At 34.4% G+C, this 19,119-nt stretch overlaps 1 protein-coding gene across 11 annotated transcripts in view; it reads right to left on the reverse strand.

The window, feature by feature from the left end:
* Positions 1 to 866: 866 nt before the first annotated feature.
* Positions 867 to 19,119, reverse strand: part of egg (SET domain bifurcated histone lysine methyltransferase eggless) — a 196,788-nt gene continuing 178,535 nt past the window's right edge. For 9 of the 11 annotated variants that reach the window (XM_081728413.1, XM_081728418.1, XM_081728419.1 and 6 more), the window contains 2 exons: positions 13,989 to 14,090; positions 8,836 to 9,024 (listed from right to left, as the gene is read on the reverse strand). In XM_081728413.1, the coding sequence (XP_081584539.1) occupies positions 8,852 to 9,024; positions 13,989 to 14,090 (275 nt within the window). In that variant the 3' untranslated portion in view covers positions 8,836 to 8,851. Of the gene's footprint in view, positions 1,341 to 5,310; positions 5,313 to 8,835; positions 9,025 to 13,988; positions 14,091 to 19,119 lie in introns of those variants that run through there. The other 2 variants (XM_081728423.1, XR_014127075.1) reach the window with 2 other exon arrangements.

Consider the following 19,119-nt stretch of genomic DNA (forward strand, 5'->3'; position numbering starts at 1 on the left):
GAATCTACAAAATCTTTTGGAAAACGTGGCACTATATTTCAATTCAATGTAAACGTCAGATACGTTAAAGCACTTGTACCGAAAAAATGACAAGTTTTACGTCCCACGTTTATGCCAGTTAGACTGAAGGAGACGGTATGAGCAATGAGTGTAATGGTGGAATGAAGAAAGTGAGAGGAAACGGGTGAACCCCGAGAAAACCCACGCACACGGTGTTTGTCCACCACAAAGTTCACTTGGCGCGTGCTGGGATCGAACCAAGAACTATGCACCCGAGGTGAACGCTCTACCACTGAGCCACCGCGGCCCCTCAATCATACCGAATGAAGCTTCATAGGCACAACAATATTGTATTGATGGTATGGTGAGGCCCAAAGAGAACAGTTTGCTGAACTGGCAACCTTGATCTTTCATTTAACATAGGTCGCCTTACCAGTTTAGAGTCCAAATGGCTTGTGCGATTGGAGAAATACATTATTTTAGATTGAAAACCATATATTTCTAACAACCCCCCCTTTTTTTTTTTTCTTAATCTCTACTCATAACAAAGTTGGCCTATGGCTCCGGAATTTTGATACACTTTCTATAATTATTTATGACCTATGTTAAATCGAAGCTCTAAATTCCAGAAAGTTCATTTTATACTTAATAGAAATAGTAAACCAAATTCGTGTTCCAATTTTTGAGGAAGATTGCAGCATCCGCAACTGGAATGGCTGCGATATAAAAAATTGGAACACAGAAGGGTTATTATTTATATATTGTGTAACCTGTCTCTTCCAAATTCTAATTTTCAAGTAAGAATAATAGGTATTGGCATACAGCTTCTTTTGCTCTTAACTGTTACATAGAAATAAAGAAATAACTTTCTAAAAACAATCATGAATATATTTTATTCATTCATTCATTTTTAATTTACCTTTTGACATCTCATTAAAAAATAACGGAATAACCATTCGTATCATATAATTTAAAAAATGATGGGTGCATGATAAGAAATTAATATTTTTGACACAGTAACCCACACTGCCAATATTTCCACACACATATACACAATTTTATGTACAATATCTGCATAACCATTATGCACACCACTATGAGGTCTATGAGATACACTAAACACAAATCCGACTGTTCACAGAAGGCGTCCCCTGCATTCTGAAGAATTGCAGTAGCAATAGAGAACTTTTCCTGGGACGCTGCCAACGTCGTAGTTGTAATCCCATGTGAGTTCAGTGCCTGCTCGAATGTACGTTAGGGCGAAGAATGCCACCCACGGGAACCGGACGTCATGGGTATCCACGAATACATTTTGCACGAACACGTTGGGGCTGCAGGAAGTGCTGTTAACACAAAAATAACAGTTTAGTAACAAGTTCTTAGCAGAAATACTACATGATAGTGTAACCACTTTTGATCTCATTTTCATTAAATTTCATTATGAAATGTCATAAAACTAAGTCAGATGAACACTACGAAAGGTTTTGAGTTAGAATAACCGAACAAAATTCGAGATATCATGGAACATTTTTATAAAACTATTTAAATATTAACTTTTAACCAGTTCGATTGATTAATTACAATTCTCTAAAGAAACAAATTTTTTCTACAACTTGACAATATTTTTCTACAACTCAACTTTTAAAAACACATTACTCATTGCTAAATAAAAGTAATAAACATCCCTTCATCATATAAAATATAAAAGCAATAAGGAATTTGATATTTTAAACTTTTGTACATTTGTTTAAATTTTACATATTTTGATAAGCTGGATTTTATATTAACAATTGCTGAAAAGCTTTGTTAGATGCATCATAATGGTTTTTGTCGCAACTTGATCAATAATCACAATTTGTTGCTAGGTTTCGATTAAGGAAGAAATTTCGAAATGTTACATTGTCATGGAAAATTAAATTTTATACTGTTTAAAGTATATTGTGTAAAGCAGTGAAGAAAACGTAATCGAAAATAAGTCATATTTTAATAAAGAACTTACCTTTTGATAAAAGTATAAATGAGTGATTTTAACTATACCGGTAACCTAGAACGATATTTACAACAGTTTTTTTTCCTACGTTTCAAAATAGGCTAATGAAGATTTACCTTCCAGTGTGGAAAGCGAACTAGAGACAAGCGTATCGAAGTGAGAATGTGTGTGCTATTCGAAAGCATTTGTATGTATGAAAAGAATGGCTAAGTTTATTTTTTAAGTTTTGCAATTATTTTCAAAAATATATTCTTGGGACTCAAATTCTCTTATGCACAGGTTTACATACAAATTTTCTTTAGTGACATGCAAGTGTGAAAATCTTGTAACTAAAATTTCCCTGGCCAACCAAAAACAATAGCAACTAATCCATTTCCTATTTGATTGACACAGCCCTATTTTATTTTCTATCTATTCAATTAAATCTGAAATGAACCAAATAAGTGAAATCAATTTTAAAATATATACAGCTCTCAGTCCATTTCTTTATTTTCACTTATACACACATTTGGCTAAACTTGTTAAATCTCGATACATATTTTCACACAAAAATCAATCGCTAATATTTATTTGAAAAGAAAGTATAAATGTAAAGGAATGTTCGTAACTACTTACAAGGAAAGTACTTGGGCTCAAACGGGTAAATATACATAAAAATTGTTAACACCCGGAAGCGAACAATGATGTTCGTTCTTCTGCAAGATGGTGTAAACGTCCGCAAGAGCAGGGCAAAGTAGAGCACGTGCCATACTAACAGGTCGTCTATAGAGTCTGACCCCGTGTCATATTTGCCTGTACAAAATGGCAGGCTGTCTAAATGTCAACACAGTTGTCATGGAAGAGTCTGTGACGACTATCTTGCATAGGTTGCGCATACAGACTCGGGACTTATTTCGACTTGTTTCTTTTCGCAATACCTTTCAAACAATATACTACTTGACCCCCCTTACGATTCGAAAATTGTGCTTTGGACACTTGGGACCCTCCAGGGAACCCTGGGACACAATTTTTTCATTTAAACTGTGTCCCATAACAATAACTAGATACGTGTGCGCCGATTTTTCCATCCACAACCGTTTCTGCAAAAATGGCCCGGGCTCAGACTTTATAGCCCTGTAGTTATGGAACGTGCTCTACTTTGCCCTGCTCTTGCGGACGTTTACACCGTCTTGCAGAAGAACGGACATCATTGTTTCCTCCGAGGTGATAATATCACACATGCTTTCCTTTCTGTGTGTATTCACCCGTTCGAACCCAAGTACTTTCCTTATTAGCACTTATTCTGATTTAAAACCAGTCACCAGGACAACTTCATATCTCTCCTTCCACATTCTCTTGTCAACAATCTAGGAATAAATTAATCAATTTGAGTAAGTCTTCCGGTTAAGTTAAATGAACTGACCATTTGTTTCGAAGTTATTGGCAAGACAACTTGTAAGAGCCAGGTATAAAGTTTAGTTGATGACTTACGTACTAACAACAACTTAACTGAAAACGATAAAATGTTTTGCATATTTTTCAATAGCAGGCAAAACCTATAAAGAATATGAAAAATATTCTACCAGGAGAACAGCGCTAGCGCTTTTCATAAGTCGTTATTCTATCATAGTTATTACTTCATCACTTGCTCAAACTGTACCCTAACATCTTTTAGATTTGCAGAATCATCATATATGACATTTAAATAGTTTCCAATGAAATTGTATCGTCGAACGGCAATTTAATCTACCATCAATTGTTAAAAGCATGTACTACTTCTGTCTTGAAAACTGAGATGCTGATGCCTACATTTTTCTTCCTTAGATCTACAAATTAGCAAAATCACCTGCGTTCATTTTCCTATAAATATGTTAGTAGATTTCTTATATCCTTATTTTAATACCGTGATAGACAAAATACGAAATATCGTATGACAGAAACCTATGGTTGAAATGATGAAATGGTAAGAAATTTGTGAAATCCATCAAAAGTTACGTGAATGGCACTTGTTCGGTACCAGGTTTATGTAACACGCAATGTTTACCATGAACTACAGTAAATATTGCCTGTTCATTTTCCTAATGCATTCCACAATCGTAGTGCGTTTTCCGTAAGAATTTCTTTAAAGTAACTTCAAAAAAATCAAATGAGTATTTACGTAAAAACATGAATTGAAATTGTTGCATTACTGTACCATTCAGTAGTAAATCAGAGTTGTATCTAATTACTAATTAACACTGAAAATCTTTCATTAATGCTAATAATTCCCTTTCCAGGTTATCTAATTTTCATTACCAACAAACGAGGTTCGAGATGGAAAATAATGTAATATTATATGTAAGGCCAAACTCAAATTCAGACACATTTATAACATCTTCTAAATGTTATTTTCTTTAATCACAACAACTCATATACTTCTCAAAACTTCCGTTAGTAAGATGATTTCGGTGATTGACAAACAGAAGGTTGTTCCCGATCTTTGTAAGTTAGTTTGATGTGCCACTACCATCTGGAGGCGTACAATGTAGCGAAGGGCCGCACGTTGTTAATTAGTATGTGGCTTCCTCTACCAGGATTAAGAGTGAAATTAGAGCAGCAGTGCAATGTCACCGAAACTGAAGCTATACCGGTAAAATCATATTAAGTCACTTTCTACGCAAAGTTCATCTATGACAGAATTGTGAAGTAAGTGATTTGACAGTCCGAAAAACGTATGTTATGCAGTGACTCGTTATACCCGACGAGGTTCTGTAAAAGGCATCACACAAGAGAATGTAATAAATGAAGTACTGCTTCACATACATCAAAGTTTCTCAATAAAATCCATTTCTACAGAGGAAGATCGTTCAACGGAAGGTGTCAAAAGAATCATTCATCAATGTCCGAGGTAGCAATGGTATATCACAGTGCCAACGCAGACCACCTTTAAGCTGGACACATCGCTGAACAATGAAGGTCGAATACTTCGGGTCAATTATTATGAACCCCATTTTTCCACGTTTGTGCAGACAGGACACTCTAAATGTGTGTACTCACACGGAGAAGCATCGGATCACACTGCTCAAAATCCCTCTACTTTTAGCACAAAATGAAGTAAGTAACAGACATTTTTCTCATTTATTTTTCTTATTTGGTTTACTGTCATCTCAGTGAAGATCGCTCCTGATACAAATTCCATGGATTTTTGTGACAGTTTTCTGAAACGGCGTCTAAGATCGTCGTCCCCAATTATTTAGAAGTCTCTGGGAAGCTTGCAGAGAGGACCACACCTATAGTCTCAGATGTCGAGTGCCTGTTCACGATGGCCCAACCGAACACCACTGACATTGGCGACATGGAATTGCTTGAGATAAGTACGATGTCAAACTCATTTACATATATTTACAAGTTTCTGAATTATTATTCTGGTTTAAAACTGAAATACCAGTAAGATTATGGTTTACGAAATTTCCTTTAAGAAGAAATATGCTTTACTTTCTTTCCTTCTTTCGAACAAAGTAGTAAGGAATATTCAGAATTAGTTACCAAGTCGAACGTAACCGGACAGTTATTTTGAATCATCAGCTAAAATCACTATAACTCCACTTTACTCCGCTCAACGAAAACCTGTCCATAGATGCTGAAAGCCTAGAAATGTAATTCCTAATCCTATCCCCCCCCCAATATAAACTCGCTTGTCCTGAAAGAATATGGAATTGAGTGATTGAACTCCTCTTCCTTCAATTATACGTACGCCACTGATCGGACAACATAAAAGTTTAGTGTGTGTGCATCACATTCTTACTGTGTAATCGCAACATGATGCCAGCGAACGCTCCTCGGTAACTGACCTCGAGCGTGGCCGTATAATGTCGTACATTTGTGGTATAACCCTATTCTCCGACCTTATCGAAACATGTGGCATTTGTGGGTGGCGTCTAATGATCGCCACTCAAGTTCCAGCAATGACTATCGCCCACTAATCAAAGACGTACAGCAAGCATGAAATTCTATATCTCTCATAGAACGGTACCTGGCCGAACAGTGGTCGGTAGAAATGGTTATACATGCTATTAAAGTTTACACTTTGTAAAACATGCTCGGCATGTTTCACAGGAGCCATGTTGCGAGCACTATCACAATCTGCATCATTTTTCTTCTTGGGTATTAACTTTGGGCCTCATCCGAGGATTCCTACTGGTAGTTGTTAAATGCGTTTCTACCTATGTATATTAAACAAGCACTAAACCCATCTATCAGGCTTGTTAAATTCCGAGCGGTGTAGACCATCTCAAACTTCAGTAACTGAATTAATGAAAGTAACTTAAAATTTAATTTCTTAAAAGATAAATATCCTTACTTCCCGTTCAAAAAACTTTAAATCACAGAAGGTCTAAAACATAATATAAAGCAAGGATTTAAATATTTAGCAATGCAAATGGAACTATAAAGTATTATATAAAGTACGGGACAAGAATAAACGACCAAAAATGCTATTAAAACAAATGGCGTTTAAGGTCGTTTATTCTTGTCCTGTACTTTACTATACTATATACTGTAAGCAAACTATTCACTTACATATACCTTTTATAACCTAAATATTACTAAAATCGTGATTACGATTAGAAGAATGAAAATATAAATAATCATCAGAAAATTATTTTTCAAGAGATAGTTCAGTATCATTTATCAGATTCATCATGCTTCCAGAATATGTCTGTGGGACTCTGATTCCATACATACATATGCTTGTAACTTGTTTTTCTAATGAAGGTTTCTAATCTGTAACACTGAATTAAGTTTTGGCTTTACTGTCTTAACCAAATTAACCATACAATTTTGAAGAAGGACATAACATTTAGAAGAACAAGTGTAGAATCTCGCTCTTATCTCTGTAGTTCGCCGTGGAAAGGCGCTACCTTCGCTGTCGGTTCTATATTCCAAGAAATGCAACAGAATTAAGTGTATTAATATGGCTGCTATATGCTTTATTTGTTCCAATATTGGTGAGCTAAACGATTACTGAAAGTACCGGTACTACAAGATTTTCTTTAATTATTTTCTACAGCAATATACTAAATGTGATGCAAGGTTGAAAATAACTGTATGCAATATGCTTATTTAAGTAGAAGCACCCCTTCTTAATTATCACCTGAACCAAAATTTTAAGAGAACACTTGCGTATGTATTGCATTTCTGCTTGCGTAAATAGCAACAGATTGAACCCATGTGTAGCGAAAACAGAAACAAACACAAGAGCATTATTAGCAAGTATGTCTTTTGCTTTTCTGGAGTAAGATCCCCCAAATCAACAAAATCATGTGTCTACTTTCAGCGAAACGTTGTTAAAATTGGTTTCATCTCCTAGTTTAACTTTGTCAAATGACAGAAATCCCATCCTTCTCTTTACGTCAGCTTTGTTTGAAAAATATTCTTACAAAGTATTTATCGCCTGTTTATTGATGCAATAAGAGTCTGCAAATACAAATCTAAGCAACGTTTCATATTGTGATCATTAATAGTTGGCTAAGTTATTGTACAAATAACTCTCTTGTACAAATAATGTTAGAAAAAATATATTTTATAAAATTTCCCTAATTTCCAGTCTTTTTCCCTGAGCTGCACACCATTTTCCCTGATTTCCCTGACCAGTAGAAACCCTGTAGATGAATTCTGAGCTAACTGTTTCTAAGAGTCATTGATGAAGAACTCGATGAGATTTTTGGTAGATTTTTTTTTTCTTTTTTTTAGACAAATAGTGTTGCCTATGAGACGACAAGTTTCTCGAATCTCGTGAGCAAACTTAGTTCATCCAATCTTCGATCTTAAACAATTTTAGTGTTACATGATTCATATAAAAATACAACTAGCGTCAATTACCCGCTTCGATGGGTTAAAACAAGAAATGTTAATAATATGTTCCGTTAGTCAGTCAGTCATTATTATTATTATTATTATTATTATTATTATTATTATTATTATTGAAGCGCTCTCTGATATCAGTCATTTTCCATCATTTATATATATATATCCCCCCCTCCCTTCTCCAAGTTGTGGGGCTGAATTTGGATTTAGAAGACATCAGAAGTGTCATCTTTCATCTCAGCGACCTCGAAAACTATGGATTCGACACTAATATCAGCCATTTTTGATCATTTTTATAGGTATCCCCCGTCCCTACGTTGCACCGTCAACGTGAAGTGATAAAAACTATCCCAGGCCCGAACCTCATCTATGTTGAAAATTTGACCGAGATCAGTCAGGTCGTTCAAGAGTTCAGTTATATATATATATATATATATATATATATATATATATATATATATATATATATATATATATATAGAGAGAGAGAGAGAGAGAGAGAGAAAGAGATAAAGTGATTGTACGAACACTTTACGAGCTTCATGAAGAGCATTCATCAACGTTTAAAGATACGCAAGTCATTACACAAAATACTGCAATAATAAATATTGTTATAACATACTGCTCTTGAAGTTTCCTGAATTCTGGATGAAAGAAAGAAAGAACAAAATCTAGGTATAAATTTTGTACATACATTTACAAAACAAGACGAGAAAAAAATTGAGAAACGACGATAAAGCTTTTCTGAGAAGTGAAACGAGATGAAAAGTGATTCTTTGAGAATCAAGACAAGAAAACTTTATTTTTCGTATCTTCCCATCTCGTGGACAACACTACGAACGAATGATTCCATGGTCTTTGGATTGGGGGGTATTCTGTTTTCTTTCAGGTCGACAAACACTATATATATTTTCAATACATTACTGTCAATGGTAACGATTTTATGTTAAAATGTTTCAATTTCCTTCATCGTATTATATTAAGTACTGAAGACAAAAAATCATTCTTATTTAACTATATGTCACAACAAATATAAGATTAGTTGCCTCCACTTACATTCAAGTACCGTCCAATATTTCCAATACTTTTGGCATCCATAATGTAACAATACTCGTCATTTCCAAAATACTCTCGCACGGACAAAGTTCTCACAGTCTTCTTTCCTTTGGTATCTTCTTTTGGCCCTGAGAACCAAGATGGCTTTCGGGAACCTACAACAGAAACATACCAAATATGCTTAATACCCATTATTACGAAATAAATTTCTATCTTATAAACTGGTTTCTGACATAACGGAGAAAACAATTCTCTAAGTAGAAACATGTTATAGCTTCTAATTATCATATTTCCATTTGTCGGGCTACAATGTCTTCTGTGATATATTCTTTAACGGTGTCGAATGCGTGTGCCAGAGTTGTTTTATAGCTCATTGATTTATATGTTCTGGGATTTTACTGATTTCCTATTCAAATTTATCTAAATGTCCCTCACTTTGAGAAAATCAAATTTTCTTATTATACTTTATTATATAGGAATTAAATTTAATTTAATATTAAATTTTGAGTGGCCGTGATGGCTCAGCATAGTACATAGGGTTCCTACTTCGATCCCAGCTCGCACTAATTTGGCTTTGTGGTGGACAAACAAGTGTGCGGCTTCAGTGGAAAATTGTGGGACATTAAATTCAATGTGCATATTTTATATTTATATATACGAGGTGCTATCCAAAATATTCGGGACTAGTGCTGCCATCTGGTGAAAAATGTACTTTTGGACTAATGACCCATCACCCTCGAAGTAGTTCCCTTCCGCACGAAGATACCGGTCGCAGCGATTCTGCCATTGGCCAAACGTATCCTGGAAGTCCTGTTCTTGGAGAGTGTGTAGCACCGCCAGCGATGCTTCGTGAATCCTCTCAAGTGTGTCGAACTGACAGCCTTTCAACTTGCTGTTCAGTTTTGGGAAGAGACCGAAGTCACAGGGTGCCAAATCCGGCGAGTACTGTGGGTGGGGTACAAGCGCCAAAACGTTCCTGGTGAGCAAGGAGGTGTGACAGGGCGCATTGTCGTGATGCAGCAGCCAGTTCTCTTGTCGCCAAAGTTCGGGCCGTCGACTCCGTACGTTTTCACGGAGCCGTCGCAAAACGTCACAGTAATACGTGGAATTCACTGTTTGGTTTGGTGGGACGAATTCTTATATATATATATATATAAACAAACTATGAGCATACTCTTGACTTTGCTCTTCACCTGTCTCGCCTTTTTTGGTCGTGGTGAGCTTGGGCTCTTCCACTGGGACGATTGTTGTCTTGTCTCAGGGTCATAACCGTCAATCCCGCTCTCGTCGCCGGTGATAACCCGTGATAAGAAGGTTGGATCATCAGATGCGGTCTGACGAAGCTCCGTGCAAACTGCCACACGCTGTGCCTTCTGATCAGCAGTCAAGATCCTTGGCACAAATTTTGCGGCGACACGATGCATGCCCAATTCAACAGTCAAAATTCGTTGGTTCCTGTAACCAATTCCCACTTCATCAGCAAGGTCGTGAATAGTTCGATGTCGATCCTCACGAACCAATTGTTGAAGTTTGCCAACAACGACTGGCGTTGCGCGGCTAACGGGCCTTCCAGTGTGGGCATCGTCTTCGATGTCTGTACGGCCGGTCCTGAACCGAGCATGCCACTCAAACACACGCGTACGGCTCATGCTGTGTTCCCCAAACACTTGTTGAATCATTGCGAAGGTGTTCGTAGTACTTTTCCCGAGATTCGCACACAATTTGATACACACACGCTACTCTCGGATCCATCGTCAAATCGCCACACACCACACAGAGTATCATGAAAAGCACTGTGGACACTCAACACATCAACCCAGCTGCATGAAACTATGCACTTTCACTCATCAGATATTATAGTAGTAGTAGTAGTAGTAGTAATATGCACTACTACTACTACTACTACTATTATTATTATTATTATTATTATTATTATTATTATTATTATTATTATTATTATTATTATTATTTTCCAGATGGCAGCACCAGTCCCGAAAATTCTGGGGTGTTTGAAAACAACCCCAACAACGTTTGAGAGGTGATTCCTGACAGCAAGATAAGAAAAAAGTATAGACCGACCTGGGTGCACAAATGCTTCCTTTCAGACTTATAGGCTGCCGAAAACATGAAAAATGAACTTTAAAGGTCCATAGCTCCAAAACTATGGGATCTACCAGAGTCGGGTCAAGACTACTTAGGAACTAATATGTGCGAAATCCAAAAATACATGTTTCAGAATCCTAAGATACTCACACAACAATTTTTCAAGAGAGAGGTTTGGCTACGGGCATATAATTTGAACTCTATTTGTGGTACAAAATTTCACCGTGTTTTGTCTATTAGTTTAAAAGTTACAAGGACGTATTAACGTAAATTGTCCACCCCGTATATAAATTTATATATAATGCAAATTCATTTTTTAAAAAGCATGAAACATTTAATTGTACTCGAACAAGAAATCAGTAAAATCAAACATTAACATTACAGTTAATTTCAAAAAGAAGATTTAAAAAAAAAAATCCCCACATAAATCAGAGGCTCGAAAGATTATGGCTAGATACTCAACACCGTTACAAAAAAATAATTTTGTAACTCAATAAAGTACATAATACAACTAGCAAAAATAATTACAATTATAAAACAAGTAACAGATAAACAATAAAGTGAAATTTACAATTTATATAAGGTTTCACCAGCATTTTTCTACTATTTAGTTTTTTTCTTTCTTTTAAAAATATTACCGTTTACGAAAATTCACCACAATGAAGTTATGACACGGAATATTCTTTACAGGTTAAAACGCTTAACAGTAACTTTCGCTAGCTCCAATGATGAATAATTAACCCCTTGCGTACCAGTGACATCCATTTGGATGTCATAAAATACTCCGTTGCAAAATAACCAGTGACATCCATGGGGATGTCTTGAAAACTAATACGACCCTTAATAAGGGATAAATCCTGGAGATGATGATTTTTTTTTAATGGATGCAAGGCAAAAGTTTGTTCTTTTATTTCTCCTTAGGTGACAGCACGTTACGGACAGAAAAGAAAAAAAAAAATGTTCTGTCTCAGTAGATGGAAAGCCTAAGGGAGCATTCAATTGCAACACACACGTGTTTGTTTTGACGATAAACAATTAGCAACTTCAATATCGGAAACAGAAAACTCTGTTTTGAACTCCGGTCAGTGTTGCCAACCTGAAGCAGTATAAAATCCTTTCAGAACATCAAAATTTCCCTTTTTCAGTTCAATGTTCCACAATGCAAATAGTTCTTGTCACTAATGTGAATTTTCTACTTACGCGTGCACAATAACTATGTCCTATATAACGGTTTAGACAATCTTTTAACAGTAAATGAAAACCTGGTATTATAGCACGAACATAGGAAAATGACATCTGGAACGCAAGGGGTTAAAAGTGTTACGTAGAGTGAAAACCCAATGAGTAAAACATTGATTTTATTCACATGAAATTTATAATAACTGGTATAAAAATAAAATCTAACCAAAGCAAACTCTTATTATTACCAATCTGTCTTAAAGTTTCGGAAATACATCGTCTTCATCAGACACATTATCTTGACGGCAATGCGTCTAAAGGCAATATGATAATGATGAAGGCTATGATGAATTGACGAAACTGTAATATGGATTAATAACAATAATATTGCTTGCTTTGGTTAGATTTTATTTTTATTTTAATTATACCAGTTTGAATGCCCCATTGGGAATTTAATATATCCTATTTTAATAAGAATTATTCTATGAACTATGTAAAACCCTAGTGTTAGTTATATGCAAATTTGGAATATAACATTTTTTTCCCCTCTAAGAAGTCTGGCAACCCTAATTAATACTAAATGTTATTTAAGCTTCAAGTATGTATAAAATTGATGTCTGAAAAATAAAAATGAAGTAATCAACTATTACCCAAATGAAGTTTGCTCATTAAAACTTTGATCTTCAAGTTTACGTTAAAAAACAACACCCTTTTCAACATTCACAAAAACGTATACAACAGATATACATCTACAGTATATTCAGATATTTGCTAGTGCCAGATACTTGCTAATTAAAGAAATTTTCCAGATACTTTCAATTCTCATACTTTCCAGTAATAAGAAATACAATGGTTATCTTCAACTTCACAGCCAAGGAGACCAATTATAAGATCAACATCTTGATCGCGAGACATCGTGAGACACTACACAATTTTGTTCTAACGCAATTTTATTCTATTTTACACAATTCAACATATTCGGACTCGTATTCATTTACTCAACTTGTAGGAATAGTAATAAAAACTACAATATATGACACAGGGTGTCTACTGAGTTTCATTTTCAAAATTCCAGTATATTTCCAGCATGATCAGTATAACTATCAGCAAAATTCCAGTACCTAATACAATAATTTTTTTAAAATGTTCTTTTAGGAATAAGCACATTCTTGATAATTTCGGGTTTGTAATTGTTTTACCATTAAAAGAATATTTTTAATAAATTTAGTTAGCCGTGATTTTTTTGAAATACAATGATTTTTTAACATTTTTTAAAAGGACCTCCCAACCTTCCCTTACAGCCCTCCACTCGACCTATTGCTTTACATATCTAATTACAAAATGTATACAACTCTTTCTTTGGAAAAATTTACAATCTCAATCGATACAAAATTGTTTCTAAGACTATTAAAACAATTACAAAAAAGTATTTTTGACAAATTACCAGTTTCATGGTTTTTCCAGTATGTAGATCAAAATTCCAGTACATTTCCAGTATCAAAATAAAATTCCAGTATAATTCCAGTACTTCAATTATCAGTAGACACCCTGTGACAGCATGATACATGAATACAGACATTACTGAAAAACGTTACAGCAACTATGACTAACAATAATACGTTAAGATAGCTCTCCCTTCTGGAGAGCACCAATACAATAATTTTATAACCATTCAGTTTCATTAATCACACGTCTCCTTTAGCCTAAACAGCATAATCGTGGGAAGTTAAAACTAAAAATTTAATATTTTCTCAATAGTGCGCTAAAGAACAGCAGAAGACGCATCACATACATGGAAATCACCTAGAAATCAGAGAAATTATGCAAATTCACTCACCGTCTCTTGAATCTTCATCATCACTGCCATTCGAGCCATTATCATCCATACTTTGACTTCTCTGCTTCTTCCCAGAGTCCTTTTTGTTCTCTTTCTTTACATCTGAAACAAACAAACTGCATTAGGAAGTTATTTCTGCTTTCCCTCTTATTTAATGGAAAATCGCTATAACAAATAATGACTGTTTAAACTTTAACAGTTGTAATAATGATGTGACGCTGCAACCAATGAAGATCTCTAATCAGCTAAATGGAGCATATTTAACAAGGAAAGTTTCCCAATTGTAAAATGGGTTTAGGAAATCTGAAAAATGAACTTAGTAAATTCTTTGAGCGAGCTACCAATGTCCACAAATAACGAAGTGTGACGAAATAAATATTTAAGGGTCGTAAATCTCAACAATAAAATTTCTTCAAATGTACCTAAGCAGTGTGAAAAACCATATATTATACAGGTTGTTTACTAGATTTATGACTAATGCTGTAATGAAGTGTTGCCAACTCGACAGGAATTTGTGTTTTTCCAAACAGCATTTTATATATATATATGTATACAGAATGAAATGAAATCTAAGGTTTATGTCTCTCTATTATGCCGGCTAGGCTAAAGGAAACGGTGATGATGAGAAAATAATGAAATGGTGGAAAGAAGAAAGTGAGAGGAAACGGGAAAACCCCCGAGAAAACCAACATACACAGTGCGTCCACGCTGCTTAAGACTCTGACTCACCGATTTCAAATGTATGACAAAGCTTATTGATCTTGATTAAAACAGTTCCAAGGACTATTACCTAAGTCCACTACAATAGATACAGTATATGGAGTGATAAGATATCAATGCTAGAATATAAAATTATCTTCGAGTAGCAAATAGATATTCAGAAATACCACCGCACATTCATTATATTACAATATTCGATTCGAAGAACACAAAGTATCTGGCTAGGAAGAAAAAATGCAGCAGAAGTCTAAAATATTGACTGGTCATTGATATTTTAAAACTTATAAGTTTCTCCTGGGCTAGTAACACTGAATGACTTATGGTATTGGTGATTACGCTTGTGGATATCCTGTATGGGTATGAACTACTTAGTTTCTCCATTGTTGGTTAGGTGCATTTGCAGATACTTTGACTTATCTCGAAATTTTACTGCAGTCTGAATTGGCGATTCTCAGGTGCCACACCTTTGTTATTTATGACTATTAGCAGCTACAATATTTGGAGAAGTCACACTTTCCTGAAGTTCAATAAATCAATTTTTTAGATTTTCTAAACCCGTTCTTAAATTGGGAATCATTCCTCGTGGGTATTACATGGCCAGTGCATTGATTTACAACTATTATTTCTGACTTCCCCGATCCATCGTCTGTTATTTTATTCAAGTAATACACCCTGTCCTCGGACATGCCTTTATATCCCATCGCACGCGGGTACAAGCACCAGTAACAAGAGTATCAACAATTAATGCGATCAAACAATTATATCTATGCAAAATTCCTAATTCCAATAGAACCAGCCCTTTTATTAAATTCAATTAATTTAGTACGGATAAAACGTAAAATGTAATGTCCTTAATAGTAAGTCAATAATTCACCTCGAGACACTATTTTATTAAGGATAGGTTAAAGGGACAAGTTTTGCCGATAGATGTCACTAGTCTTCGTATCTTTCTCATGTATTTTTCACCTTTCAGGAAAATTCACGGTTTATCTTACAAATTTCAACCTACAGTCTTCAAATTTTTACAGAAGGAACTTCACAACCTATCGAAGACAACAGTCCATGCCGATTATTTATTTAGAATTTTCTTCATTTTTGAAATGGCTTTATTGTTCAAACGGATATCCAAACCTTTAACAATGTAACTGTTTCAACAATGAAGAAATATCTAATAAAAAATCGGCACGGATTGTTGCTTTCGATAGATTATGAAGTTCCTTCTCTAAAAATTTGAAGTCTCGAGGTTGAAATTTGTACGAGAAATTGTAAATTTTCGTGAAAGGTAAAAAATACATGAGAGAGATACGAACACTGTAGTGTCATCTATTGGCAAAACTTGCCCCTTTACACTATCCTTAAGCAGCAAAACTCAGCATGTTTATCCTGACGCAATGTTAGCGAATTTGGAAGTGCTTAGTTAAATGAGCATTTTTAGTAGAATCAGGAACAAAAATATGAAAACAGTCATTTGTTCGAGTGTAACGAAATAATAGTAACATAATAAACAACTTTGGACAGGACTAAAACAACTTAGTAGTAGTAAAAGTGAGGTATGGAAAGGTTAATTTATTATCAGAGATCCTGGATTTAATTCCTAAAGTCTACCATCCTTACTAAGTCCGACCTCAATAATTTTCTTAATTTTGTCGTGATTCCCTTTTATGAGAGTGGGAAGTTTCTTCCTATTCTCATTCGTGGAATCGTTGCTCGCTGAAGCACTTATCCTTCAGATTCGGAACACATTCATATGTCTACCAACAGTAATCAAGAAATATTGGATTTCAATTAATGAAGAAGAAAAAAAAACTGTTACTTTTAAATTAGTTAAACGAAAAGAGGAGAAAATCTGCTCTACTGGAATAATATTGTTTTAAAATAAACATTCTTTAAAACCATCACCACTGTAAGACTACAAAACTAATGTTTCATTAGATTTTTTTTTTTTTTTTCGATAAAGAAAACTTTCTCCATGCCTCGTTTTTAATTAAACATACATTTAAACCACTTTCATGATTCGTCTAATAAACACGTACACATGTATTTATTCTATATAGTGACCTTCCAATGGATGCAAGGAAAAATATTTATCGAAATGACAACACAAGTCAAAGTATATATTTAATTTAAACTTGAACATTTATAATTACACTCACTATTAACAGAGTTTTTCGCTCTTTCAGGACAGACTTTTGAGCTTCAAATGTGTGAACAGATTGTCACGATTTGGACCTTAACAATCTTTATATGTTTGAAAACAAAAATGAAAATACATAGTACAGTGAAGACACAATTACTTTCATCCAACAATACGAACACAATCATGAATAAAGAATGCACATTTTCACTTAAAAATATATAAAAGAAGAATATCCTACAATTTACAAAATATCATAACATGTATTTTAATATATCTAGTCATTAAAAATATTTATAGTATCTTATTTTTAAAAAAAATCAACCGTCCACCTTGCTTAAAAAAACCTCTAGCCCATTCAAATGTGGGATTATATTAAACAAAAAACCCACCGTACATATGCAAACACTATAGTTATGGAAATAATATATTTTCGAATACCACTACAGTGGATTTTAAAAATATTACAGATAGAATGACTTCTACTGACAAGACTACTTTTCACATTTATCGTTTTATAATACGTAAAAGGTGTGTAAATATATACTGTGAATAGATAATAAACATTTTAATTTAGACAGTAATATGACGAAAAACATCTAAACACTACAGATCATCTAAAAGTAGATACTAAACCAAACCACATATATCACAAAACTTAATCAAAAATAAATGTAACTGTAATTAATACACATTTACTCGCATAAGATCAATGAAAATTAAAGTAAGTCACATACAAAACATCTACATGCATTGGCTGATTCATATATGTATTGCATAGGAAAAGTCGATTAAATGAATGGAGTTTAATGCAAACATTAACAGCATTTGCAAGAATATGAATCCCAAGGATTTGTTACTAGGAAAATTTAAGAATATCATTTCTTATGAATTAAAAAAGCGCAAAAATACACTACTAGATAGAAAGGTCCACTATTTCTTGGACTATGAAATTAAACACATTAGAGGTTAGTGTGTATGGAGAGTATGTGTTGTGAAAAATCACAACAGATTACAATGAACATAATATGAATAGTTGCATGACAAATATTTATTTGTACTACACTTATTTACGTTGTCCTCTATACCCTGATGTCATCAGGGTATTTCCACTGTGAGCACCTGTGTATGTGTGTGACGGATCATAATTGTGTATGTGAAGGATCGAGGGAGTTACAGCCAAGCAATTTCACAGAAGACATTTAATTTTCTGTGATTACAGTTTCTTTATAATGTTCTACCAAGAAACCCGGTTTAGTGGGTTTCCAATCAATTAGACTACATTCAGCGAGTGTTATAACAGTCTGAAGACGCTAAAACAATATCAGAATGTTGTGCACTTACCACGATAGGATGGGGATATGTGCACCAAAGGTAAGAGTGTTAACAGTTCGTCCATTCAGAGATCAGTTATTATACTATGGTGTACATCAAAACTGAAGACAGAATGGATAAGGTATTATGAGATATCTTTGAAAATGTCGTTTCTATTCAAAAACGAATTAATTATTAACTACTACTTCACGCAGTCCATCCAGAATATCCGATTTTTGAGGGCAAGGTTGCTACATTAACAAAGAATTCACGTGCAAAGCTTCCAGAACTAAAATTAATAGTTAAAAGTCAAATATTTTGTCCTACGAGGAACATTATCAAGAATTAAAATGGCAACAAGGATAGGTTTAAAGAGAGAAACGAACCTGACACAATGAAGTTGACTGACTAGCATATGGACTTAAATTGACTGTATCAGATTCGTCGTCCTCTTCTATTTTCCACTCCCTTTCTTGTATTTTAATCCTCGATAATGTACTTCTCCATAGGACATATATTGTGTTTCCAACTAAATTTTTGTTCTGTGAGATTTCTGTTGAATTTACAAATGACTATCGGGCGAAGTCACTATCAAGGTTTGATGTCCGTTGGTTTGTATTCGAAGAAAAAAAAAAAAAAGTATGATTCATTTATTCAAAACTTGATTTTGGAACCACTTCTACCATTATCCACTCGTATCTTACAGTATTACATGAATACTTAGGCATTGTTAGTACAAATTTTCCCACAATGTACCACAGAAAAATAATTCCATACACACAAACATGCCCATGTCAAAAAACTGACGCAAGCACCAAAGGAGAAAATCTGACACATATATGCCTCTACTACTTCTGACAACAGAACTAATTTACAGTGTAATATTATTATTTCATCTGTATGTCCAAAAGCGTCCGAATCATTATGAGAAGACATTATCAGGTAATTTATTATATACGTATA

Source organism: Thermobia domestica, chromosome 10 (genome assembly GCF_964235325.1).
Source record: "Thermobia domestica chromosome 10, izTheDome1.hap1.1, whole genome shotgun sequence".
Taxonomy (NCBI): Eukaryota; Metazoa; Arthropoda; class Insecta; order Zygentoma; family Lepismatidae; genus Thermobia; species Thermobia domestica.